Source organism: Lonchura striata, chromosome 8, assembly GCF_050655825.1.
Source record: "Lonchura striata isolate lonStrDom1 chromosome 8, ASM5065582v1, whole genome shotgun sequence".
Classification (NCBI taxonomy): domain Eukaryota; kingdom Metazoa; phylum Chordata; class Aves; order Passeriformes; family Estrildidae; genus Lonchura; species Lonchura striata.
The window spans coordinates 21,641,260-21,668,078 of NC_140710.1; the positions used below are offsets into that span (position 1 = coordinate 21,641,260).

At 38.0% G+C, this 26,819-nt stretch overlaps 1 protein-coding gene and 1 long non-coding RNA gene across 10 annotated transcripts in view; one reads left to right on the forward strand and one right to left on the reverse strand.

Moving 5' to 3' along the window:
• The window catches only part of LOC110479802 (uncharacterized), a 70,850-nt gene that overhangs the window by 39,952 nt on the left and 4,079 nt on the right, over positions 1-26,819 (forward strand). For 6 of the 8 annotated variants that reach the window (XR_014956919.1, XR_014956915.1, XR_014956916.1 and 3 more), the window contains 6 exons: positions 1,340-1,503; positions 2,338-2,418; positions 6,236-6,341; positions 18,350-18,498; positions 20,070-20,220; positions 20,360-23,111. This is a non-coding gene — a long non-coding RNA (uncharacterized LOC110479802). The remainder of the gene's footprint in view (positions 1-1,339; positions 1,504-2,337; positions 2,419-6,235; positions 6,342-18,349; positions 18,499-20,069; positions 20,221-20,359; positions 23,112-26,819) is intronic. The other 2 variants (XR_014956922.1, XR_014956921.1) reach the window with 2 other exon arrangements.
• NR5A2 (nuclear receptor subfamily 5 group A member 2) overlaps positions 1-26,819 on the reverse strand; it is an 88,924-nt gene that overhangs the window by 26,690 nt on the left and 35,415 nt on the right. For both annotated transcript variants that reach the window (XM_021547296.3, XM_021547288.3), the window contains 2 exons: positions 11,856-11,975; positions 858-1,005 (listed from right to left, as the gene is read on the reverse strand). In XM_021547296.3, the coding sequence (XP_021402971.1) occupies positions 858-1,005; positions 11,856-11,975 (268 nt within the window). The remainder of the gene's footprint in view (positions 1-857; positions 1,006-11,855; positions 11,976-26,819) is intronic.

The window sequence follows — 26,819 nt, forward strand, 5'->3', positions numbered from 1 at the left end:
TAAGTTTCTCCTTTCAGCGGTCTGCCAGAAAAAAGCCACTCACTTGGGCAAAGTTCATTTAGACCAACTTTACAACAAAGTGCAAACCTGAGACAGAGGACAGGTAGAAAAATCTCTTCCCATGAAGTCAATAGGAATCCATCGCCCTAAGATCTTTTTTATTCTTGGCACCAGTGATTTTTCTCAACTGATTTATTGGAGGGCACTGGTTTAACTAATTTGTCTTGCATAGGTATCTTTCCCATTCTGTCCTCTCCACTAGTACAAAACAATCTTCCCTTTAAAGGTTATTTCCTAGCCAGATCTGTCCTAAAGCTATTATCATTAGTTTGCACTTCAGGAGTTCTTTTCACTTTTAAAAAACTATGAGATACATTCCTGATTTATGGGTTACAGTGTGACAGCCATCATATGCAAAGAAGATTGTTTATACTTACCACAGATGCCCTTGAATAAGAGGGAAATTTCAACCATATCCCCACTCCATGTGCTTTACATAACTGTATTTGATATCCCAGAAGAACATGGCAATCTCTATTTTCCACTGTTCTCTAGGATGTCTAGTAGAATTTTATCCTTGTTCTGGAAAATTCAGTATTCACATACCAAAATACAGAAGGTTTATAATACTCCATAAAATTTTGTGGGTTTTAGGAGTAATTTCCATGGAATCACACTTTTAATCCTTATACAAAATTTTCCTGCAGCTGATAATTAAAACATTATTCTCAGATTACTGAGAACGTCATTAAACATATTTCAAAATCATGTGTTTCACAAAAAATTGAAGAAAAGCAAAATATTTTCAATGCTTTTTAGAAAAAACAATCAGTATGAAGATTAATGAGTGTACCTACCTAAACTAAACAGCACCAGGAATTTGAGACAGACAAATTCTCGTAGGTCGAACTGCAGCGAACGAAGCTTTGCTACCAGTTCTTGTGCATGGCTCATAAGATTGTTGAGGGTGGCTCCAGCTTGAGATGCTATTACAGAATAATCCACCTGTAAAAGAGAATTGTATTCCTATCTGGTTGTCATGCCCACACTTTGGGATGTTTCAAGCAATAACATACAACCAGGATACTCCTGAATATAGAAATCACTCTTAATTTAATTATGTTACCAAGTCTAGATGATTTTATATATAACCAATTTTAACACAATGGTATATATTGAAAATAACATTAAGCCATCTATCTTAATGGTATATGACATCACAGTGCTGGTTTGTCTGTATTAGCTTTTTTTTAGAAGCTTTAAATAGCTATATATGACACTGGTAGCTGTCCACATCTAAGTTTTATTCACTTGGTGTCTCCTATTCTCATTGTAATAGTATGATCCTGCAGAGAACGACTGATGGAGTGAGCTTTGTGCCTACCCTGGCTGTACTGCTGCAGAGGGGCACGATGATATTCATGGGAAACAGTCCGTGTCCAGAACTTGGCCAGAAACATCTATTCAGGCCCTGAAATGTCGGTGTATTCCTACAGGAAACAGGTATTGTGTGGGTGGTTGCTGTTCTCAGCTACACAAAATCACTTGTTCAGGCAAGTGCTGCCCTGCAGGGAAGGAGGGGTGGCAGGTGTGTGACAGCCCAGCTGCCCTTGCACTGTCCCCAGCAGTGATCACAGTGCACAGAGCTCCTTCCCCTGGGCTAGGGACACAGGTGGTGCTGCTCTGGGCTCTGCTGCCTGTCATGCTGCCCAATGTTCTCGGGGCAGGCTGACCTGCCTGGGAGCTTTCCTTGTATGCAGAGATCCAATGGAAAGCTGGAGTTAATAACACTTAATCAAACAGGGAAAATTCACAAGCACCGGAGACTTAAGGCCTGCCGTTGCTGACTCATCCTGGGGTGATCCTTGAACCTTGGGCAACCTCCCCAAGCCCAGCATGCTGAAACTGTTCTGGCTAATGCCAGCCCATTGCAGGGATGCTTCCATGCAGGAGACTGCCCCAGCCCTTGCCACTCTGAAGGTGTGCCTGCTTTGTCATGGGATGGTGACCAGTGGGGAAGGGCACAGCCTGTGGGAACGCTGTGATGGGAAGGTGAAAGGAGGTCTGGGGTGGGCTGGCTCCAGGACAGGGCAATGGCTTGGTGTGGAGCAGGGTGTAACTGCTGTATCAGAACTGAAGTGACCTGAACAGCAGCTTCAGCTTCAGTGCTCAGCCCACTTTTCATCAGAGTGCTCCACATCCCCTGCAAGTGCCACTGTGCCATGGACATGGCCTGCTGTGCTGCTTGCTGCCCACAGAACCACTCCTGGACAACTGGCTGAAACCTCAATGGGTCAGTGGCACATTTTCAAAATTACCATCACCTTTCTTTTGTAGGAGCCTCCAGAACAACAGGGAAATTGCTAATCATACTTCATCTAAGTGAAGTCTAGCTGTAAATTACGACTAACCAACATGGTAAGTACTTGCTTTGGATTAGTAATTTGTTTAATGGAATCAATGCTCTCAGCCTATCTCTAAGGTTTCCCATAATAAAGTATTTAATAAAGGAGATGTATCACGACAAGAAACAAGCCAATACTGCAAAATTTTGTTTTTCCAGGTTCTGATGCCTTAAAATCCTGTTTTAAAAAAAACTGTATTAAGTAACATGTATTTAGATTATTAATTTTTTAAAAATTACTTTACTTTAAAACTACTGAATTGATTTCACTCAAGTATAAACAGCAATAAAACAAGAAAAAACCCCATACTTTTAACCTGACAAAATTTCAGCAAGGAAAGATAGAAAGATGATAAAATAAATGAAAATTAACTTTTCGTGGTAATGACCTTAATATAATTAATTAGTTACAGACTTTTAATAAGAGATTGTGTTTATATGTACTCTTATTGCTCCCTATAAACTGGAGGTAACTGCACAAGAAAAATGAGGTTACACTTTTTGAATGGAGGTTAAGAATAACAACACTTTGCAGTGTTGGAGCAGTTAGAGTTGAGTTGATGCTTCAATTAAATCAGTGGATTATGCTGAAGAATCCTGTGAGGTAGATTATTGCTGTCTTTTACACCTGGGGAAACTTGAAGAAGTGAAGTTAAATTGCTTACTCAGGGCCAAAGAAATCTGTGGCAAAACTATGATCTGATCTTTAGAAACCCCATTTTATCCATCTTTCAAAAAGTACTTGCTAGTTCATCTCTTATTTATCACTCTTTCTATAGATGCATTTAGGCATATTTCTTTATGTATATATATCTATATAATATGATATATATATATATATATATGAGATATATATATATATATCTATATAATACCTCAAATATATTTTACTCAAAGATCAGTTTAATGTATTGCTATGGTTCAACTACTTTGTATTGAGAAACTGGTCACATATAAATATGAAATTTCATAACTTAATATCTCTTTTGTAATTGTTAAGAGGGAGGCAAAAAGCTCCAAATCCCTTACTGAGCTTCCAATTTGTGGGGAAAATATGCTACTCACTCCATAAGAAGAAGTTAAGATGTCTGAATGTCAAGAATATCAGTGGCCTTAGTGCATATGCCGATTATGCCATAATGGAAAAACCCAGTAGATGCCTGGATCTCCCAGCATCCCTCTACTGGAGAGCTCTCAGGCAACCTGCTCCTCTTTCAGGTGCATTTAATATTTGCAGCACCAGCAAATTTGTCTGGGAGGCAAGTCCTCATCTGCCACTCACCAGGAACAGGCTGTATTAAATTTTTATATTTATTGACATTTCATTACCATAATTGACTGCAGTTGGTTCTCTAGTAGAAGGCACAGGGCTGCCTCCTAAGCAGGAGAATTGGTCCCTTGAGTAGGATTTGCAATTAAAAACAACGCAGAATGGATTTTTTTTTTAATTGTGTAAATATGATGAGTTGAATTTTCAGCTTTAACTAGAGAATAGTAGGTGTGCAGAAGGCTTTTTTCAAGAGTGAGCAAAATTATGAGTCAGTGGAAAGACGACCCCCAAAGGTGTCAATCAGTTTATACAAAAGCAACTGTGCATGAAAAAGCCTCAGTTAATGTCTATTCTGAAAAAGTGGTCACATTAAAGACTACACTGTTCTGCTTGCTTGGTCCTTTATACAGAAATTGATACTAAAATGTGTATTAATTCTTTTACCTTCCGACATGATTAAAAGCACTTTTAAAATACAAAGATTAAACCAGCTCGGATTTTGTGCAAAATGCTTAATTGCATAATGAAGTCTTAGCATTTACTTTATATTGTACATTTTACTTCATATTGTATATTGATTTCATTTAATAAAATCAAATCCATTACTAAAATATTCTTGCATCCCAATTAATACTACTACATTTCACATTGATTTTGATGTTGAGGTTGTTGTTTGGCTTTTTTGAAAACGGCAGCTTTGTCAGGGCTTCCGCATAACCTAATTTGGAAGTACAACAATGGGCTGAAGTTATGGCTGAACAAACAGAAGTGGGAATTCCTCCTGTACCCTGGGCTAAATAAATGCTGTGGCTGAAGGCCAAAAATAAAGGGAGCATCCGTGGTTTTTTGTTTTGCAAATTATGTTTCATGGTAATTAAAGATGTTTCAAGACAAATTACTGGGCTCAGTAATTTCTCTGGTGGAATCAGGTGGTGGCTTCAGGTATCACCTCTGTGCTTGTAAAACAGTTGAAAGTTAATGGTGGAATAAAGTTCCCTTTTTCTTCTAAAATTAAGGAGTGTTTGATTTCTAGAATATGACTGTGGTATTATGGGGAAATATTGTGTGGAACTGCACCATCCCTTTCAATGCTTCAACAAACTTGAAATTATATCCAGAATATGATTAGAGTGATTTTACTTTTTCATGGTGGTGCCAGGTGCTAAGTACCGCTGAATGCCATTCCTTTCAGCCAGATAGGAATTGCACAAGTAAAGAATAAAGCCCCTGCTGTAGCTCTATTCAGTATAACCTAGCAGACTAAGGCAGTCCAAGTTAATAAAAGATTGATTTCATATTGGATTTAGTAAATTAGACTACTGTGAGCTTGGGGTCCGAAGGCAGAGGCAGTGGGTGCCCAGGTGCAGCAAAGGGAGCGTCCTGCTCCTCCTGGTCTACAGGGTGCAACCCTGGCCAGCACCTCTGGCTGCTGGGAGCTGCTCCCCCAGTGCCCCCGCCTTGGCTGGCCCACACTGACCTGCCCTGGGTCCCTGAGCCCTGACCCTGCTCCAGTGGATGCTCAGTGGGTGGATGAGTCTCTTCTCAGAAGCATACAAGCAAACATACAGCAAACAAGCTCATTTGCTATTGCAACCGTTCCATTGTTTCCTGAGAGACAGGTTTCACTGGAAACTGCTGTGGTTATTAAACTCATTTTTAACATTTCAAATAATTCTTCCATTAAAAACAACATTTCTGTTACATTTCTAAGCAAATAAGCATGGAAAACACTTTGAAGAGGTGCCTACATACAAAAATTGAGAAGGTTTCAGAATGGACAAAACCCACAGATATGTGTGTATCTGCTGGTTATCAGGTTTGGATATATTAATTAAAATTTTGTTGACTTATGCAGCATAAGATGCTTGTCATTTTAATGTGAGACACAATAATAGAAGATAATGAATTAAGTTGCCAGTGGCTCTTTCCCCTAGGATGATATGGTGCTTGATAATTAACTATAATATGCAAATAGTAACACTCCAAAGTACTGCAGAGTAAAGTAGAATCCATTTCTTAACCAAAGTGTTATAATATACTTTTATGGTTTTTTTTTAAATATTGAGATGACAGAAAAATCACTGCTGTGTTTGATATTCTGTAAAGTTTATCAGAAGACAGAGAACCACTGGAAAAATTTTTGTGAATGTCTGGGTAACATCTCACAAGGCTGTGTTAACTCAAACTGCTTCTTCAGGATCTTTGAAACATGTAAATAAATTCTCCCTTCAAGACCCTCTTATTTTACCCAAATTTCTGCTCTATTGTTTTAAATCCTTTCCCACTGATGTGTAGTCAAGGCTGGATATGCTCACCTTGGATCCCATCACTATCACTACTCCAGTAGGCAGTTGGGACAGACTCATGTGCTGCTTTCTTCAAATAGATTTTCTGAACAACTTTGTCTTTCATGCTGGGCAAGCTTAAAATCAGCTATGGGATTTTACCTGAGTTTGTTTTGACAGATTAGTTCACTAGCATGGGACTGGTTTGAAGAACTAACAGGCTTGAAGAAATGCTGCCAGATTCCAGGCAAATAACTTTAGTTTTCTTTCCTGCAGATGGGACCCATGTGTATGAAATACAAAAGAAATGTGTTTCCCATGAAGACAACAGAGTTAGCGTGTGGAAAATGGAAGAGTTCTGGTGTTCAAGGATTTGTGTCAGGTGCTCTCTCCATGAACTTTTACTGGAACAGGGATTTTAGATTAAAGATGTAGTGCTATGATGGTTTCATGGAAACACAGCAAAGTACATGTGAATTAGGATCAGGTTGTTCATAGGTATGTCCACAGCTACATGAAAGGCTCAAAATATGTAACAAATATTCGGAAAAACATTAATTCAGGGCCTTTCATGGTTATAAATGAATTTTGATGTGTTTTACCCAGTTTAACTGAGCACATCTAGTTCATCCCTAAGGAGCAGCCAGCATAATATCTTCATATCTTCATAAGGCCATTTTAGCAACTACCACAACCTTACTTTCCTTTAGGCAGAAACCACTAGAATAAGGAACTGTGAAAAAAAGCTAATACTATACTGAATAGTGAAATAATGATTGTTTGACCTCATTTGTATCCTCCTTGAATCAAATCCTGTGTTTATTTACTGATGTAAGTACTTCTAGATTTGGCCCTCAAATGCCAATACCTCTTTTGTGCTCGCCACAACTATGAAGCCTCACTGACCACAACACAAATTGAATGGGAAAAAGATACTAATTTCCAAAAATATAAGAAGTAATAGGTTTCCACTAGGTATCCATGAGCTTTCTATACCTATGACTTGTGGACGTCCTTTGCAGCCACTCCTCTAACACTCTTGTGCTTTTGTACTTCAGTGATACTTCTGCAAGGGTGATCTTTCTTGACAACACCAGCAAGATCTCATGCTCTTTCTCTGATGCTATGCTTTAGAATAGAAATCCAGATGTAAAGATGTGTTTGTGTGATGACTTCAACTAAATCAATAGTTTCAACAATCTCAAAAATGTCTGAGATTTAGACACATGATTGGATGGCCTTTTTAATTGGAAAGGCTTTGGCCAAGCTCAGCAGAGAGAATATTTGGCAACCGTGAGCAGAGTTTAGGTATGAACAAAGGGAGCAGATGAGGCTACAATTCATGTGTTGTGCATTGACTGTTGCAGGAAGGTGCACAAGCAACAATATTCTGTGCAGAGCTTTAGCTTATGTGTGCTGGGTCTTGGAAGCTGGCAGTGTATTGCACATGTAGAAGATACAAGGAGAAAGTGCTCAAGTTGGAGGAATTAGAATTCTATAATTAGAAATGGTCTGTTAAAATTACATGCTACATGGCAAGCCTACAAAACTCAGCATGTGGAGAGCATATTGGCAATGATTTACAATTAACCACCACATTGCAAATCACTCCTTAGCTGTTTTCTATTATGAAATTTTGAGAGTTGTAAAATGCATTTGTGCTACTTTATTTCCTTTTGAAATGGTAATTGCTACTGCTGAGGGGCAGTACTTAGTGCAGAAAATGAAGTGTGCAGCACAGGGAGGAACTTGTTTCTGACGAACTGCTGAGGAATTGTAATGATCTGAAAAAAGTGCTTTCTTGAAACACATACAGACAAAAGAGCTTCATTTATGAAACCCCAAATAAATAACAAAATACAATAAAAAAACCCACAGTCTCTTTTTATGCAAGGGCCAGAGCTTACTAGTTTGTTGCTGACTGCACCTTTTCCCCATCAAAGTGGGAACAGTGGATTGACACTGAGTAAAACCCATAAGTCAGTGGCTTGAGGGAAATGCAGATATATGGAAATGTGATAGGAGTGCCCTAAAGTAATGGGTTTTGAGCCAGTGTGTTTGAAAATTATCAAGTGTTCTTCTAACTACTAGCCCCTTTTAGATACCTAGTACAGCACTGACAGTGGTACCACCCTGGGGACCTGGATAAAGTTTGGCTTTTGTGTCTGAGGAACAGAGGCTGTGCAGTCTGTAAGTGGAGAGAGCAGGTATATTCTAATTAAGTGATGGCAAGTTCCTCCTTTACAGCTTCCACCTTGATGGTGATTTGTAAAGAGGACAGTGTTTATGAGTAGCTTTTATGGTGGGATATATTAAAGAAAGCAAGGAGTGAGGCTTCTCAGGTCTTAAATTTGCTAACTTGTGTCAATAATCTTGATCTCTCAGGTAATAAAGTTGGCAATCTAGCTCAGGTCCTCAGTTTAAAGTTATTATCTTTGAAAGCCAGGTGATTGACTGTAATTTTGCTCATAGTGCTTTGCTGGTAGCAGAAATAAAAACATCTACAGCACTTTTCATCAGAAGTGTCAGAGTGCTTTCCACACCTTAATCAACTAATTTTTATGAAATGGTGGCATGATTTTTCCCTGTCTCTTCTGTGGGAACTGAAAGGATCAGGACAGTAATCAGAAAGTATGCAGGAATGGTGCACTAGCAAAGACTCATAATGCCCAGGTCTGGAAGGGTGGCTTCCCAGAATTATTTTACAGTTGTTACAGAGTATACAGACACAGTTGTAATTGTCCTTTCATAAATACATTTGAACAGATGTTGTGTCTAAGAGTTCAACAGTCTGAGTCAATGCTTCCAAGATGGACCACCTTGATAGTTAGGAAAAGAGACAGTTGTGTTGGATCAACTTGTCTTAAAAAGTAACTCACTACTGAACAGGGATGTGCAAAAGCAGAGCACAGCAGCTGAAGCTGAAGGAATGGCTCAGGATGGGTGATGTGGAAGTACCGTCCATGTCTACTGCCACGGAGTGATAATGTTAAAAAGGGGTTAAAGCTGTAGTTGAAGCTTGCGAGGAATGTTAAATTGCTATTCTGGGATAAACCAGGAAAATGTGGTACTGCAGCTGCATTCAGATGGTGGTTTTGTGGCAGCAAGCACAGACCAGGCTGAGGTTCTCAGTGCCCCCTTTACCTCAGTCTGTCCTAACAAGATCTCCTGGGATCTGCATTGCATCAGGGCTCAAGGAAGAGGAGAGTTATAAGCACTGGGTGTAAGTTGGGAAAAAAAAAAAAAAAAAACCAAAAAAAAACCCCAAAAACTTCATAGGAGAACTAAGGAAAAAGGAAAAACTTTCTCCCCATGGAGATTGTCAGGCAGTGGTACTGGCTGCACACAAAATTTTCACAAAATTTTGCAGTTTCCATTCTTGGATGTTTTCAAAGCCCAACTGGGCAAAGCCCTGAGAAACCTGGTTTGAGCAGGGGTTTGGACTGGGGACTCCTTAAAATTCCTTCCAGTCTAGATTATCCTATGATTTTAAGATTTGTAGCTTTGGCAATTCTAGATATTTTAAAACTTCTGGTTAGCTCACCCAGCCTTGTCCATAAAAGAGTTTCTTCAAGGAATGATTTTTACCCATGAAAATAATTTGAAAAGATGCTGGTTTGCAGTAAGTGCTTTTGATGCAGAAATTGCCTACAAGTCATGTAGTGGCACAACACTGGCACTGCTGCAGCACCTCGGTTGCCAGCAGCCTTTGTGTGAAGCACATGCCATGCACAGCCCAGCGGGGCAGGTGCTGCTCCTGGAAACAATCTGCCTTTGCACCGAGGATCCACTGCAGCCAGAGCTGAGTGACACTGGGACAGAACAGGGGCATTACAGGGAGATTTCAGAAACAGCAGCCAGACTCTGTAATTCAGGTCTAGTGTCTCCCTGTTTCTCAAAGAGAATCTGTGATACATCCATGGCAGTATGTTCTGCAGCTGTTAGGAGTTGTGAAATGGGAAAAAGGACTGACTGTAGAGTTCTTGTTGCTGTTGTAATCATACTACTCCTGCTCTTAGCCTAAGTGCAAAGAGGAAAGTAAAGAGGGTGTTAGGAGACTCTGGGTGTGCTTGCACCAACTTCAAAAGGACAAATTTTGACATAGGAAAGGGAAATTGGATTCAAAGAAGGATGTATTAAGACTAGTTTACAAAAATGGGAAAAATTAATGCAGTCATTCCAATATAGGCAGGTTTTAACCTAGTTGGACACTGCCTGGAAATGCACAGCTTCCCAGTTCAGCTGCTGATTTGCAAGCAGTACATTTAATAAGCATCCTGCTACCTGTTGTCCAACAGTGAAGAAACATTCTGCTTTGCCTCGAGATCATGTGCAGCTGGGGTTTTTATTTTCAAGAAAAGATAAAAGTGGCTAATGAGGTAAAAATTACTACTGTGGGAAAATGGGGACAATGGCTGGAATTTAAGGGTAGTTAGATACCTCTAATGATTTCAGTGGGACTTAGGCACTCAGTACCTTTAAAACACTGCTAATCACATAACAAAGGAGACACTAATTTAGCAGTTCTCTCAGGAACAGAAACCTGTCAATGTACTTATAGCTTTATAAACAAGCAACCTATGTGGTAAATGAAATAATTTCCAGTAAAATTGTCTGTCTTGCAAAGCATGAATTGGAAAGGGAATCAGTCATCATCTCAATTGCACTAATAGAAATCAAGAGTAATGTAACTAAACTAACTTTTGCTGATGCTGATATTTGAGATAGGTTAGTGTCTTTCTATGAAATGCAGGAGTCAGTTCTACAGACAGAATTTGAGTTTTCCCAATTCCTTTCTTGAAAAAGTGAATAATTTCTCCCTTCTACTGTAGACGTCTTAATCACAAATGCAAACAGGAGAATCAGAATCCTTCTGATTCTTACAAGTATTTCTTCTTAGTGTTGAGAAATAGCTGTAGCTTTAAAATTGTAGCTAAAGCTGTAAGCAGATTCCACAACATGCAGACACAAATGGTGTAGCATAGGAAAAGAAGCTCTTTCCCATGTGTGTATAAATTGAGGCAGTTAAGTTTGCAGCTACTTAAATACCAAAGAGACATAATTTTTTTCACTTCAAGACAGAAACATAATGTACAGGCACACTTTGATTTTCTTTGATACTCTCTCTTATTTTTTCTTCCTGTTAAAAGCAGAATAACAATCTAAGGAATAAGGTTCTTGTTTTATTGTTAAGATCGCTGTGCTTTGGAAAGCATAGTGGAGACAAAACTTTCTATTTCTTTTGTATTTTCTCACAATTTCCCTAATATTTACTGCATTATAGCTCTTGCATTTTGGGAGATCCTTGTATCTGACACATGAAGAAAATTACCCCTCGATAGCTGTGCAGAAACTGCACACTGCATACCCTGAGACAGTTTCTTAGACACTATCTGCTTTTATAGCCTATGGACAGAATAATTTTCCTGTGATTAGATATCTCAGCAGTCCAGTTTCTCATACGTCTCTAAAATCAAGGTATTTCTGAGGTAGTAAGCAGCAGGTTCTCTAGATTTCTGACCCAGCCAGTGCTTCTTTTCAGTAAGTCACAATTCTGAAGGGAAGAAAACTATACATGCTTAAACCTAAAGCATTAGGTTTGGCAGGGTTGTTGTCAGAAACCATTTAGCCCTACTACTTCTTGAGAAACACCTCTCATCTGCTGCTTTTCAATTACTGAAGTATTTGAAAAGCAAAGTGCTGATGATTATATCTGCTTTTTTACATTTATCTGTGATCAGCAGACTAGAAACAGAGTGCACAACTGATTTTACCTACACTACTTATGAAGGATCTCTGAGAACACAGTAGTGCTTCTGACCTAGTGAAACTCCTGCTGTTTTGCAAATGATTATAAAAACAAGACATGGCTATTTCTGTCAGACCACACACTCACTTGTTGCCCGGTAACCAGAAGGATGGAGCCTTCTTTCCCATGTACCACTTGCCGGTAAATGTGATCCAGAATTAAGAGCTCGCTCCAGCAGTTCTGAAGCAACTTCATTTGGTCATCAACCTGTAAAGAAAACAAACACAAACATTGGTGACATGGGAGTCAGTGGTGACTCTGGGAGCAAGTCTGACATCACACTAGGGAGGCACCTCTCCACACAGCTGGCTGACATCAGGAGAATAGAGATGCTGTCTAGAACTATTCATGCCCAAAATTGCTGTTTGCAGTCAAATAAACAGAGCACTGCTGTAGCCTTTATCTGTGAAATGTACAGAATGCTTACTCCTGATTAGATTCTAGGAAAGCAAAACTAGAAATTAGATTCTAGGAAAGCAGAATTTTGCATTGTTATGCCAAGTAGTAATAACTGTATATTTATGGCAATGGGTTTTTATTTCTACCCAAAACAAGAACAGCAAGAAATAATGCTGATGTGAACTTTCTCCTATTCCTCATTTTAAACCTTAGCTTCTGGAAATAATAAGGAATCTGCAGATTCACAAGTGTTATTGCTTCCAGAGGCCTAAGTCAGAGACCAGTCCCTTGCAAATTAAAATGTGAAGAGAGGTTAAAAAACTCTCTACAAATGGCTCTGGTGCTATGAAAAGAGAACATTTCTTAATGAACAGAAGCTGAGCAGCTTTGGATGTCACTCGTAGGGCAAGAAAGGGCAACGCACAAGTCAGTGGTGAGCAGCAAGACACATGTGTGAGTGGATTTTGAAACAGAAGGAAGATACTGGGCACCCAGCACAAGGAACCTACATTAAGATTTTCTGTAATTATTTGGGATCTATGTCTTAGAGGACAAAGAAATTTATCACTAAACTGACTCTAAATGCAACTAGATTGCATTCAGTCTTCTTCACTTAAAGACTGAAAAAAATTTAGGATTTCCAAGGAAGTGGGAGGAAAAAAAATCACAAATTATTGGAAGATAGACTATGAAATTAAGTCATGGTAGACATCAATATCCTCTGAACCTATTCTTACTGAGCTTCCTGATTTCTTTTAAAAATCGAAATCTTTGACTTTAAATGGGTGCCCTGAAAGAGTTGATAGGTGCATACATTAGCCTTGCTACAATTCAGAGTGGTAATAGCACCTATGCAGTTGAAAGGACTCTTAAGAACCTGCACAGATAGTAATTGCTGAACAAATGAAAAATGCTGTAGATGCTATAAATCTAGTTTTAATTGCTCTAGAACTAGATTTTGTCATACACAGGAAACCACACTACAAGGAGTAATCCTGCATGAGCTGGATTAGATAATGCACTAGATGTTTTCAAGTTTTATCAAATATGACCAAATGAAATTTAGAACTTTATTCTTTCAGGCTTGTTTTCTAGTTGTGTAGTAGAGAAGGAAGTAACTTTTCTTAGTAATAGATTTTTGTAATGTCACCTTGAAAGTTACCTACTATTGTCTCTCTCTTTCCAGTCATTTGCCACATAGCTCAGACTTTAACATCTGAAACATTGAAATCTTTACTTCTTCCATTTGTCTTCCCTTTCAAAGGCACAAGAGGCTGTGTGCTGCCGTTCATGTTTTCCACACAGATACAGAGCAAGGCTGATTTGGTATTAAAAATCTCTTGTTCTGCCTACAACATGTATTTGACTACAAAACTATTTCAACTAAATGATTTGTTGGCTCAAGAGAGGACAGTAAATCACCACATGAATACACTTGGGCCAGGTTTAAATTATTTGAAAAATATATTTGAAATATACAGATTCTGTTAATCTTGCTTTTTACATGAAACAATTATTTGATCATTTTCTCCTCTGAACAAAAAGGAGTTGAAAAAAATCACAAAAATCAAAGATATCATGATAACAGGATAATATAACCCAAATTACCATTTCACACAAAGCTATCACAGATTACATCCAAAGAAACCAAATTTTGAGAGACTTTAAACCTTCAGCATCCATATTGTAACACCTAATACCTGAGTAAGAGGTCAAGCACTTGACTGTACCATAAATGACTCTGTATTTCCCATGTAAGCCAGCTGTCTCAGCCACAGGCTTTTGAAAACAAACTACACTTTACAGGTCTGCCTTTCTGAAGATCCTAACAGCAGCTACTCCACAATCAAAGCTTACCTCCCAAGCTTTATCCTGTCATTATCGAGCCAGTGCTGTGAGAACAGTGCGAGATGGCAAAATCACAAAAAATTATTTTGCACATAGTCTGTTCCTGCTGTTTTACAAGCCTCACAAAACTAGCACAGTGAACATCTGCTAGTGGTTCAGAAAGTCTGCTCCTCTGTATTCACTGTAATTTAACCAGTGAAAGCCCATAAAATGGATAGTATAACCAGCTCTATACACAACCCAAACACCGTGTTGCCTGCAGAAGATTTTTAGATGCAGCTACTATTGCCATTTTAAGAAAGATGGTGGGGCAGCAGATGCTACCAGTTTGCACTAGGAAGAAAGAAACATGACTTTAATGAGGATTGTGTATAACTAAAAGGTAACACAAATGACCAGTTCCAGCCTACTTCTGAAAGACATGTAGATGAGGAAAAGCATTTAGATCACATTGAACAAAACCAGTAATGCACCACTTCTTATGTTGGAAGGAGCTGGTAAAGTTTATGACATGTGTAAGTGCAGCAGAACACAAACACCATTGTGTTTCCATGGCACGTCAATAAATGTGTTGCAGAAGCATGTTATCTGTCAAAATGAGAAAATCAGCCTTTGACCAAAACAATTATGTGCCTTAAACTGAATGTGCCTGAAGGCAAAGACACACAAGTTTGCTTCTGAAGAGGAAGATCCTCCCACAGGAGAATGCCCTTATTGACTTCAGTCTTCTGACTCCAAAGCTGGAGAAGGCTGCTCTGCCATTAGCAGTGTAAGCAGGAGAAAAGGTAAGATTCTGTCACCAAAACACTTAAGTCCAGTCTGGGACTACACCTAATCAACAACATTTTCAATTGTGGTATAAAATAAATTAAAACAAGCTCACAAGCTTTTACTGCTGGCTAAGTTTTGAGGGTTTTTTCAGTTTGTGGGGATCTTTAAGAGTATTATCAATGTTTTAACAACAAGAAAAAGTTCCTGTTGTCCTAACTACTAGGAATGCTTATAAATAAAAGCTAAACATCATGTGGCCAACACCTCCCTGCTGCAAGAGCATTCCCCAAATCTGCTGCTGTCATAACAGAACACTGACATGAGGATAATGTAACCTGGGTCTTACCTAATCAAGTTGTCAAATGAGATGCCCATTTGACAGCTATCGAGCCTCAAGCAAAAGTGTCAGTGAATACTGTGCCCAGATGGTTACATTTCAGCCCTCTCTGGCCAGTGGCACTCAGATAAAGACACACCAGTGGGGATAGCATAACTGTAAATTGTTGCTGAAGAAATAGCTTTTAAAAATAGATGTGGAAAAAGGTAAAGAGAGCTCTGTGACTTAAAAGAAGTAGGAGATCATTTCCAGCAGGCAGGGTGGCAGTAAAGAGGAATAATGTTACAAGTATGAAATGAGTAAAACATCACACATGCAAAACTGCTCTTAAGTGACAAGAGAAGCAACAGGAGTGCTTAGGAGGCTGCTTCAAAGGAAGAGAGAAGGTTGTGGGAGAAGACAGAGGGGAGCTGTATATTGGGTAAAACCTTGAAGGTGAGGAGGACAAGCTGCAGACTAAAAGGGTTTGTGTGACTGCAAGGGATGCTGCTGGGGCAGAGGAGGAGCAAGTTCTGTTTGTTAGAGAAGCAGAGAATGGTGGTTGACAACAGTACAGGTGTAGTATTGTTCATCTGCACAGTGAACTCAATTCTGTCAAATGTCTGAATACAGGTTTGCAGACAGAACTCTCTGGTGGCATGTCAGAGTTCTACGCTGCCAGCTGGAATTATAACGTGACTTTAAAGAATTTTTTTTCTGAATTTTCCACTAACAAGGATTGGAAAACAGGCATGCCTGAGAATACATTTAGATGCGTCTATTAGTCTGCATAATTTATCTTGTCAGTATAATGCAAGTTACATAGAGTATTTCCAGGAGTGGAGGAAATGAATTCTCAATTTGAAGAGGAAAGGTCTAACCCTGAGCACAGTGGTGACACATTATCTCTTGAGAGGAGAAGAAGATAGGAATGGGAGTGTCACATCTGCCTGCTAAACCCTGGCCTTTCCTCTGCTGGGCCCTGAGCTTTTGATATGGGATTCAATGGAAGTTTGTAAGTCTCTCTGAGGCCTCTGTTGACACTGAAATACACAATCACACCTTATCAATTATAGTTAAAGGGAGGACTTATCTCAGAAATGCTGGTTACTCATCTGAAAAACTATTTGTGCTGATGTTATAGATGAGGAAAGCTAGTGTGACACAAGAGTAGTATTGTTGTAGAGTGTATGCTTCCCACAGCACAGAATGTTAATCATTATAAACTTTTGTTTTTTCTGAAGAACAACACTGAAATAGCCAAATAGTAGAATGAAGAATAATGTGTATGCTTTGCTGAAATTCACCTTAATCTTATCAAAACCACACTGTGTCTTTCTTTTAGGGAAGTGTTTCACAATATTTTGCACTGTAACAAACAACTGCAGATTCATTGCAATTTTTCTTCTGAAGAGATATTTTCAGCTTGAAACTTGATGAATTACCTGTTAAAAATTTCAGGGTCATGGGTTTTTTGTGTTGTTCTAAGTTAAATATTTTCCTTATAATTATTGCTGCAGATTCAGTTAAACAATGTGCTCACCTTTTACCCAGTTTACACCTGCTTTTCTCAGAAGCTGAAGAATCCTTTTTCGTCTCTGTTCATTTACATCAACTTGCCACAGTAGCTTTGGGCTTTTCTGCTACTAAAAATTTAAAAGGGAATCTAATGATTTCAAAAAAACACAGTAATTGAAATGTATGTGATAAAACTGTGCTGGATTCAGCTGAATTATTTTTACTTATGATTCTAAGAGGGAATGCAAATATGGAATAACATGAAGCATTCATCTCATAGTGCCACTTTTAAATTCTATGGCCATTGAATAGCCATTTCCTAGTGAATATGAAGTGATTAAACATCTGTCTGGACTGTTCAGCTTGAAGCACATCGGTTCAAGGAATGGTTGAACTTTCTTTCAAATGCAGTTAGGAGATCACTCACAAGTCATTGCAGACATATAGTTTGAGTTGTTACTCCATTTTCTTATGCTATAGTGGTGCAAATCACCCCAAATCAAAGTTTTATAAGACAAGTGCACTCCAGAGACTATTTTTTACTCCTGAATGCACGCATGGTTTCCAAATCATTATACAGGTAAGGAAGGATTTGGACTCTCCAGATGGCTTGCTGCTAACAGTGGGAAACCTCCTGTGCAAGGTTGCTGTCAAAAAGCAGCACGTAACAGCCAATATGATTTTAGAAGTGAATGCACATAACTTTCAGAATCAGTGAATGCCCTAATAAAATGTGATTGCTGCCTATAACCTCAGTAATAAAATGCTACAAAGTTCAAGAAGAAATGATTTAATATTAACTATGATTGTTCCACCTCTTTACTAGAAAACTGTGGGTTATAAAAATTTCTAGGTGAAGGCAGGGAGAGATCTTTACAAGTCTGTGTTTGGTTAAATTACAGTCCTGTTTCCATCGAGCTCTAGCATGAAGGGAGTAAAAATCTATTCAAGTTTGGTACCGCTTTACATTTGTCTTGTTTTAAAAATTAAAAGAAATACAGAAATACTTCAGTGTGTGCCTTTTCCTGCTCCTTTACAGCCTGTACAGAGGCTGTTACACAAGTGCAGTTGTAATTGGAATGTACCTCTGTGTCTATGTGTAACTGTTTCTCTAGTAACTTCTGAATCCACCAGTCAGAGCCAGAATATTTCAACAGGAAGTTTTTCTATTCAAGATACTAAGTTTCTATATGCTTTGTTTGAATCAGTGTCCACACAGAGGAAAGTAAATGCTGAATACCATGCTGAAAGAAAGGTTAATGTGCCCATCCTTTATTCAACGGCAGGGAAGTGAGAAAGAGGAAGAGAGAAGGACTAAAATGCTTCATTAACTCCTTGCTCATGGAACCATTAATATTTGGAATATCAAACTACTTTGGAATTTTTTAAAGGACATAGATAAGGAATTTATAGCACAAAGCAGCATTTGAAAAGTCCCATGCTTTTTCACCCTTCCAAGCTGTGGAGGAGGGGTGCATGTGTGGTGCCCATGCTCCGGAAGGCATGTGGTGTTTCCAGCTTAGGAAATGCAGGCAGGGAGAGCAATGGCTTTGCCACAGCTTCTCCACTCACATGCCCCTGGACAGCTCCCTGTGAGATCACTGGGAAAGAGGGGATGAAGGCAGCACTGCCCAGCCATTTTCGTTTCTGTGCTGATCTTCCAGAGAGTCAAAATACTTTAACAAAGCAGCCTTGAGCATCAGTTCACACTCATCCTGTTTTCTTGCAGGAATAGAGCACAGGGTACCTGAGTCTGGGGGCCTCAGATTGCTGAAGGAGTAGGGGCAGACAGCAGATGGTCATCCTACTAAAGAATAAGATCTCTCTTATGGATCTTTGGGCTCCATTTAGGAATTATTCCCATCTGTTAAGGAGAAGGTAAATGACCAATCTCATTTCTACAAGCATCAGGTGAAAAGGCTGTTAGAATAAGTTTTCTGTGTATATAAATCTATTATATAGGGCATCAAATGCGACAAATAGCACTCCTATTTCTTCTCCTTTTCCTCACATCTATCTCTGTGCAAACTGCATGAAAATGACTTGGTGTTTCACAGTCAGCATTATTTCTGATGAATTATGAATGTGTTTTTCTTAGGTTCTCTTTTGGGTGGTTGTGGGTTTGTGTTTTTTATTTTATTTAACTGAAAATAAGAGAAGTATTTCTTTATAGTCCCAACTGAAAATTTTGCTTACAATGCAGTGTTTCTTGCCTCTCAAAGTGAATAGAAAGATAAGGAAAAGGGAAAATTAATTATTTTTGCCATCTGTTTCACAGAGTGGAGGTACCTTCTTTAGTACTGGACCCATAGAATTTACCTTCAAAATTCTACTCCTGTATAGATGTTAGTTCAGCCTAAGCTTATGCATGGTTGGGTCTAGAATTTTAAAATAATTAGATAAAGCTATGTAGTTTATGTAACAATTTTGGTACTAGAGCTTTGTGATCCCTTGAATTTCTCTGGAAATACACCTATTTTTTTCTGATGTCAAAAAACTAACTACAAAATTGTGTTGGACCATATTCTTAACTCTTAACTTGTGTGGATATAATTTCATTGACTTGCAATAAAATCTGAATTAGCCCCACCTGATGAACTGTTAGCCTTGCAAGTCTGATCTGCTTTTTAGGCTGCACAGTGATGTCCCTCAGGGAATTAGAAGATAAAACTGAGTCCAGGAAACTTTGTGGTACTGCTGGTGGATTCATTCTTAATATATTCAATCAGCAGTTTCACTCTATTGTAGAGCAGCCTGTGATTAAAGTTTTTGTGATCTTCTCCAAGTCACATCTTTTCTGAGAGGATTTATAATGTCTATATAATGTTTCATGTCTAATTTGTATATATTGTTCCTTTCCTGTCTGGTGATGAATTGGTTAAATTATGTTTTTATTTTTCTTCTAATTAGTGTATTGCTCCAGATGAAACTTATTCTGAGTCTGCAAGTAAACTCCAATATTAGCTCTCATTTTTAAAATTCTAGATATCACAAACATCAAATCTCAACAGAGATCAACACAATATATAGGGTACATTATTAAAATTAAAAGACAAAGTTCTAATAAGAACTAATGTTATTTTTGACAAAATAAATACTCTATTAAAATTCAATCAAGTAGGCATCGTATAGAAAATGTTTTTAACTTGTGACTAAAGACACATGCTAATTTCAGAAAGCAATCTTTAATATGGTAACAGGCAATCAGAGTAATTTCTCAACACACTTTGTGTCCCATTCTTTCAAGGGCTGCATGCCCCAGAACACTGTTTTTTTGCATGAGTTTTTAACAAGAGTTACTTAAATCTGCTCTTATTTAAATTACACTATGTGGTTACTCTTCTGTTTAACAGGGTTAGCGTTTATTTCCAGTACAGCTGTTAAGTGGGTGTGGAGTATGGGAAAAAGGCAAGTCATACGTGAAGAATAATCTTACTGCCTTTTAACAGGTGACACCTACAAATGCTGGTTTGTTTACACTGTGGGACTGTATTCATGATTACACCAATGGGAATATGCAAATAATCTTCTGAAGTCATGGCTAAAAAGAAGTTACTTTAATGGTAGAGCACCATAAATGAGAGAAGGACAATTTGCCAGGTGAGTTTTAGTGACAGTCAGGGTTGGACACTGACAAACCACACCAAGAATCCAATATATCTAATGTTTCATACCATTTGTAGTTATCAGCAAATCAGTAGTTCTTTATTTTAAAATAAACTTTATCTTTTGATTGCAGGGCACTGCAATATTTCTCCGGAATTAAAGTATGTTGGTTTATATTTTACATTTCAAAGTCCTCTTAAAACTTTTGGCAGACATCCAACTACAGAAAGGTAAGTATTTCCTTCTGCCCATACTTGAATCAGGGAAACATAAGGATGTAGAGTCTCCAGACTGAGAGCTGGCCACAGAGTCACCTGTAATACACTATGGCAGTAGAGGCTGGTGTTACTGCACTTGCCACACAAATATATTCCACTATGTTTTCCTCTGATTTGTAGTAGAACAGCCAGAAAAAGCCACAGCAAAAGCAGTAAGAAATCATGAGAAACGGTATCTTCAGTCAAGATGTGAAAGGAGATGGTATACTGATGAAGAAAAAATACAGAAATGTTGTCTTACATCCTGAGAGCTGTAGCAGTAACAGTAAGTCACTGGGGCAGAGATTAAATGAGGAAGAAGACCGAATGCTAACGGAGAAAATGAAAGAAAAATCAGCCTTATGAATGGGTGTTGTCATGTATTAAACCAGTATCCATCTGACTTGATAGAAACAATTGCTTAAAAACACCGCCAAAGGAAGCTGAAGCCATACAAGAAGGTTGTGGAGGTGTAGTGATGCATGATCCAACAAGGTACACAGCAATGATCTGTAAAACTTACTACTTCTCTTTTTATCTTAAAAGCATTGCAGGAGGCTCTCAGCATGCAGCTACTACCATCTAGCTAAATCCTTTCAACTAGGAACATCGTCTTCAAAATATTTCCTCCTTTCCCAACACAGTCAAGTGTGAAAGAGCAGACAGAGAGCCATGTTATTAAAAATCACAGGAAGTCCTGATTGAATGAATGTTTAGGGAACAGGCAAGTGTGTATTAAAATGTTTTTTTTTTTCCATTCATCCTTTCATTTGGCTTTGTTTCATTTATTCCTACTTCCTGTTTCCTGTAGTCTAATTTGGAAATCTCTGAAGCATCATTAAAATACAATTGTCGCAGCTCTGCTCAGGTCCCATATTGTCATTAGCTCTGCAATTAAGATTAATATTAATTTTAAAAAATACCTTTGAATATGTTGATGAGAGGAACTTTTGCAGTACGGAACACAGAATGAGTAGGAACCTTATAGGCAAAAATGAAGGTAGACTGTCACACAAATCAGTCAGCCTCTGACTTTCGCTGCTGTCACAGCTGGACAGAGGTCTTTGAGTCTCTCAATTGGGTTCCTACATGTCTGCATGCAATAGAAGATTAGCTGTGTGTTTAGGAAAAATGGAGAGAGTATGTACATCTAACTTACTGGGTTGTTCTTAGCTTGTTTCTGAATGACAGTGATTAGATGCCCAAAATGATGAACAACAAAATCAGGATGCTCTAATTACTTCCTGTTCACCCATGAGTGCACCACACGCCTCAACTGCAGGAGCTGAGTTTCAGACTGGTAGAGACATAGCCAATGGGCAACAGCTTCCAATAAAATGGAAACATTCTCTTCAAAAAATCATTTTTCGCATTTCTTACGTGCAAGTATCTGGCAATCTACTACGAATCTAGGCCTAAGAACCAATTACTTTGGTTTGTAATGGGGTTTAATATTAATTTTATTACTGAAGGTTTGACATGACTAAAAGATTACCATAACACCCAAATGTAAGAAGTTTTGTTGTTTAATCCGAGGTTTATCCTTTTTTTACCAAAGTAGAGTTCATGATGACTCTGCCTCTAATGAGTTTTTTTGAGCTGTATTAAAACTTTTTAAAATATGGCTACTTAAATCTATATCAGGTAATTTTCCTGATACATAGAATAGCTTGAATGATGCTATTTGCAAAATTATGCAAATATTCAGCATTGTGTCACTGACAGGTAATAGACTGAATTCTGTCTTTGGCTAATCTGCCTGAGAGTCTGTTTCTTTTAGAGTATAAGGTCTTTAGGGATGGACTGACTATTACTGTCTTTGGGCAGTATCTATCTATGTTACCATAAATCAAATAGCAGAAAAAGGTTGCCTGACTGCATAGAGCATACATGGACACTTCTCTTTAAATGAAATGATCAGTCTTTCAATCTAAACGGCCAGCCTGCTAAACAAACACAGAATGTCCAGTTAAATAATACAACAAGATATTACTGGTGAAACTCACTGACTCCTTACATAAATATGACAATCAGCTTGGCAACACCATGAGAATATTTTGCTCAGTAATTTTTGCACTGCAACATAATCATTTAACCTGACATCCCATGTAACCATGAAATACCAACAGTTGTGGCATTATACAGAATCCTGATCTTGGATGGTGCACAAGAAATTCTTACATTAGGAATGTCTTCAAGACTGATTATACAATTCATATGCAGACAGAAATACAAAAATGCCTGGGTTTCAACAAAAGGCTTCAAGGAGCCGGTCCGTACTTTAATTGCTTTGTATCTGTAAAGCCTTTGATAATGCACACGTTTTTAAAGTACATCCTAACATAAGCCAACTTCTATATTCAGCTTCATGAGACAGGTCCTTTTGAATTTCCTCTTGCATGAGCACACACTGCACCAAAATCCAATATACTATATCAAATTTATACATTTTGCAAATATATGACTATTTGATAAATGGAGTTGAATGTGGGGTGGTTTTTTTCTTACTTTTAGCAAATGAAGAATGTGCCTAGTTTAGTTTGTAGCTAACATGTTGCATTTAAATGTCTTCTTTCTACAGTGCATTCTGCATATGAAGTTCTCTGAGATGTCTGAACTAGATTGACTGTAAGTACTTATCCAGAATATGCAATTAAAATGTAATTCATTTCTAGATATCATCAATATTCTGTCATTGCATAAGGGGAATGGACTAGGTGACCCATGAAGTCTATTCCTACCCTCATATCTGTTATGATTACTTTATATTAGTAAAATTGTTTTTTAAGGTCACTTTTATGTCATGGTTCCCCTTACACAAATATTTGGTACATTTAGCCACTTACGTGTATTTTTTCCAGTTCTGCTTTAGAATGGATTCAGTACAGGCAGATCACCAAATGAAGGAAAAACATGATATTTTGTTGTAAATAATTCATAAAACAACGTTATGACCCTTATTCCTCATGAGGCACCCAGATAATGAGCCACCCAAATGAAGCAGTGAAAACATGCACTTCCCCTGCCATGGGTGTGCCCCTGACAGACTCCTCAGGGTCACAAACCCATCAATCTCTTTTCACACATGAGCTAATCAATTCAAAGAGGGAAGTGCCAATGAGCTATTAGATCAATATGGTGAAGTATGGAGATTGATCTTATCCCAGAGTGACTACATTAACAGACTCGTCAGTGTGACCTCTGCCCTGCGGCGCACATTATACAGGATTGCAAGTCTGAGATCTGAATGAAGACCTCAGGTCATTGCTTTTAATAATCTGCTTTGCTGAAAGAATTAAAAGTAAATCTGTAAAGGGATGACTAATGAAAATATGAAGAGATTTCTGCTCCTCTAGTCTTGGTATGCTTGCAGAAATCACACCAGCTTTTCACAGCAGCCTGCAGCATCGGCTGTCTCCCACAGGCACCTGCTCAGCCGTGCCGGGCTATTGGCACTTGAGAGAACAGTTTAATACAGCCACTGAGAGAGCGTGCTCTCCAGAAACCAAATACAAAATGATAAGAAGTACTAGCTCTGTCAAAATCACTTAAAGTCTTGGCTGAGCTGCCAGACTGAGAGCTGGACTGGAGTCCTGGTGGTCTGAATTATTTAGCTGGTGTAAGTGGGATGGCAGGAGCTGCGGCTGCTGTGGAAGTTGCTCAGAGTGCTGCCATGCACTGAGTGTTCCTTCACCAAGCAAAATGTTCCCCATACTTGCATTAACTCAAGGTCCAGCCCTGGGAGCCAGTCCGCTTTCAGTTAGGCCAGAGGCCAGTGACTTTGGGGAGAATTGATCTGATCAGAGGAGCCTGGTTCACAGAATTTATAAGCAATATGTGCATGCATTCTATAATGCTCTGCTGTCCCTCAATCAACCTGTGCTGGTAAACATCACCAACTCTGCAGGAAGTCTGTACATGAAGTGACCACATGTAATACTATAAGCAACCATTTCGGGCATCTAATTTTAAAGACTCATTCTTTTAATATATAATTTCAGAGATGCTGAAAAAAGGGTACACTTTTTTGTCTCAGAGCATGATATTAGTATTGTTAATATTTTTAAACTCTGAATAATTTCACTGCAATGAAATATTTATGTATATAACACACTTTTAATACTGTATTTTTATTATACCAAACATTTTTATTGTTCATTGTATAATTGAATCAATGAATTAGGAAAAGGTTACTAAAAAAGGATTAATGCATTTTTAATGAAACTAAATGATATAACTTCTGTTAGTCACTGAGAATAATGGCAGATCTATCAGGTTTATACAGATAAGAGCTTTGTGAGTTTATCTGAAAGCCCACATAATGGCCCTCATTTAGCTGTAACCTAGAAAAACAGCTCTAGCAATCCTATTCAGGATTTTAATTCATTGTTTATGTATATGATCTCTCTTCCGCCTTGTGATCAGAACACCTGTCTAATGATGCAAATATGAATCTCTTTAGCAGACGCATCTATTTCCACTTGTAAAACACTTACTGAAAACAATGCTCTTTCAAAGTCTAAATGGAAGAACCAAGCAATGCAATACCACTGGGAAATGTTTCTGAACTCAGGGTAACAGACAGGGAAACCAGTGAGACCTCTGCACATTAATAGTGAGAATGTGAACATTTCAATACTCACATACCTCAAATCCTTAAATTAGTAGACCAGTCTAAATTATAAACACTTTGCAGGTAGAAACTACTATGCTTAAAGATATTCCAGTAGAAAATCCTTATATTGGTATAACACCAATTGAAATGTGAACGCTGTACAAATGTCATGTAGAAAACTGTACGGCAGTTGCAAACTCAATTCTGACTCCTACAGAGACACTAAATATATGATCTTTGCAACCTAGCATTTAATTTTTGATTCTTTTGGAATGGATATAAAAACAGATAACAGCAGGTTATATTAGTACAGGAGATACTGAAGAGGAGGGACTTTATAATGACACCCTTAGAAATATATTTGCATTTTTTCAATTGGAGGTATGTAACCAAACCTCAAAAGAATGATTTTGGTACTTTTCCTACCTTCCAATAGAAACTTAGAGTATGCAGAACATGTATGGTGCACAAGATGCTGCAGTATTCCTCAAGAACTTGTCTGAATTCTGTGAGACCACATAATTCATAGTGGTGAGGCACAGTTACATAAATCTCACAACCAAAATGGGCATATTTTTTCCTACCACTAAACTGTGGTTTTTACATCATGTCCTTTCCAAACAAACTAAAATCTATTCTATAATAGAAGTGTTTTAGATCTAGAAGGGGTTTAAAATTCTGATATTATATTTGTACATTTCCACTTATAACGCAAGGAACCTAATACACATCCAAGAGTACAGGTCTCAGAAGGATTTTGATTCAGGAAAGCTCTTGTCCTTACCTCACTGATGGGAAGCTGGTGATTAAATATTTTCACTAAGATGAGGGTGGTTCTCCTGAACAGGGCCAAGGGCAAGTAAGGTTATAGCATATACAGAATAAAAACACCTTTTTGAGAAATAATAGTAACACTATCTTTTTAAGACTCAGTGCCTCACACTCAACAAGTGCTAGAAGTAAATGCTGCCTCCCAATGGAAATATATAGTTTGTTTCCCAATAAAACAACCATAGAATTTCTGATCTGATTGTTTTAACCTACCTCTAGTAAGAAAATAACGATTTTCATTCTAGATTTCACAATCAGATGTTTTGGTTTATGAATTTCATACCAATGGGCTCACAGTGTACTTCTGGAGTAAGGCTATGTCTTTTCCCTTTAAAAATAACCACTTGAAAACTGATCAGAAATATGAGGAAGCAAAACTGGAATAGTGGTTGAGTTCAAACAAGGTCATGAAGTTAATGAGAAATATATTTTATCTTATGATCCTGCAATTTACCATACAGCCTCACAACTCATAATTGCAATATCACTGTCACACTTGTGCTATCAACAGATGCCCCTGTCTGGTCACAGAATCTGTAGCTGCATTAGGAATATCTGCTAGTAGCATCTATTTAGATGCTTATTATGTATCTGAGTGCAAATAAATAATACACATAATGTTACAGTCAGCAAGACATGTCACTAAGTTCTTTGTAACACAGGAATGGATTTTAAAAAACCAACTCAAATTTCCACTGTAAGCAAGAGCTTATAGGCAGAGAACACTTCTGAAAACTTTCAGAACAGAAAAATAATCTTCTGGGGAAGTTACAATAGATTCTAAATACATGTCTAGAATCTAAATGATTCCTTAGCCTCGATAGAATAAATAATGCTTTCTAGGTAAGTACTGCAGCTCTTTTGATAACATATATATTAATAAATTAAAA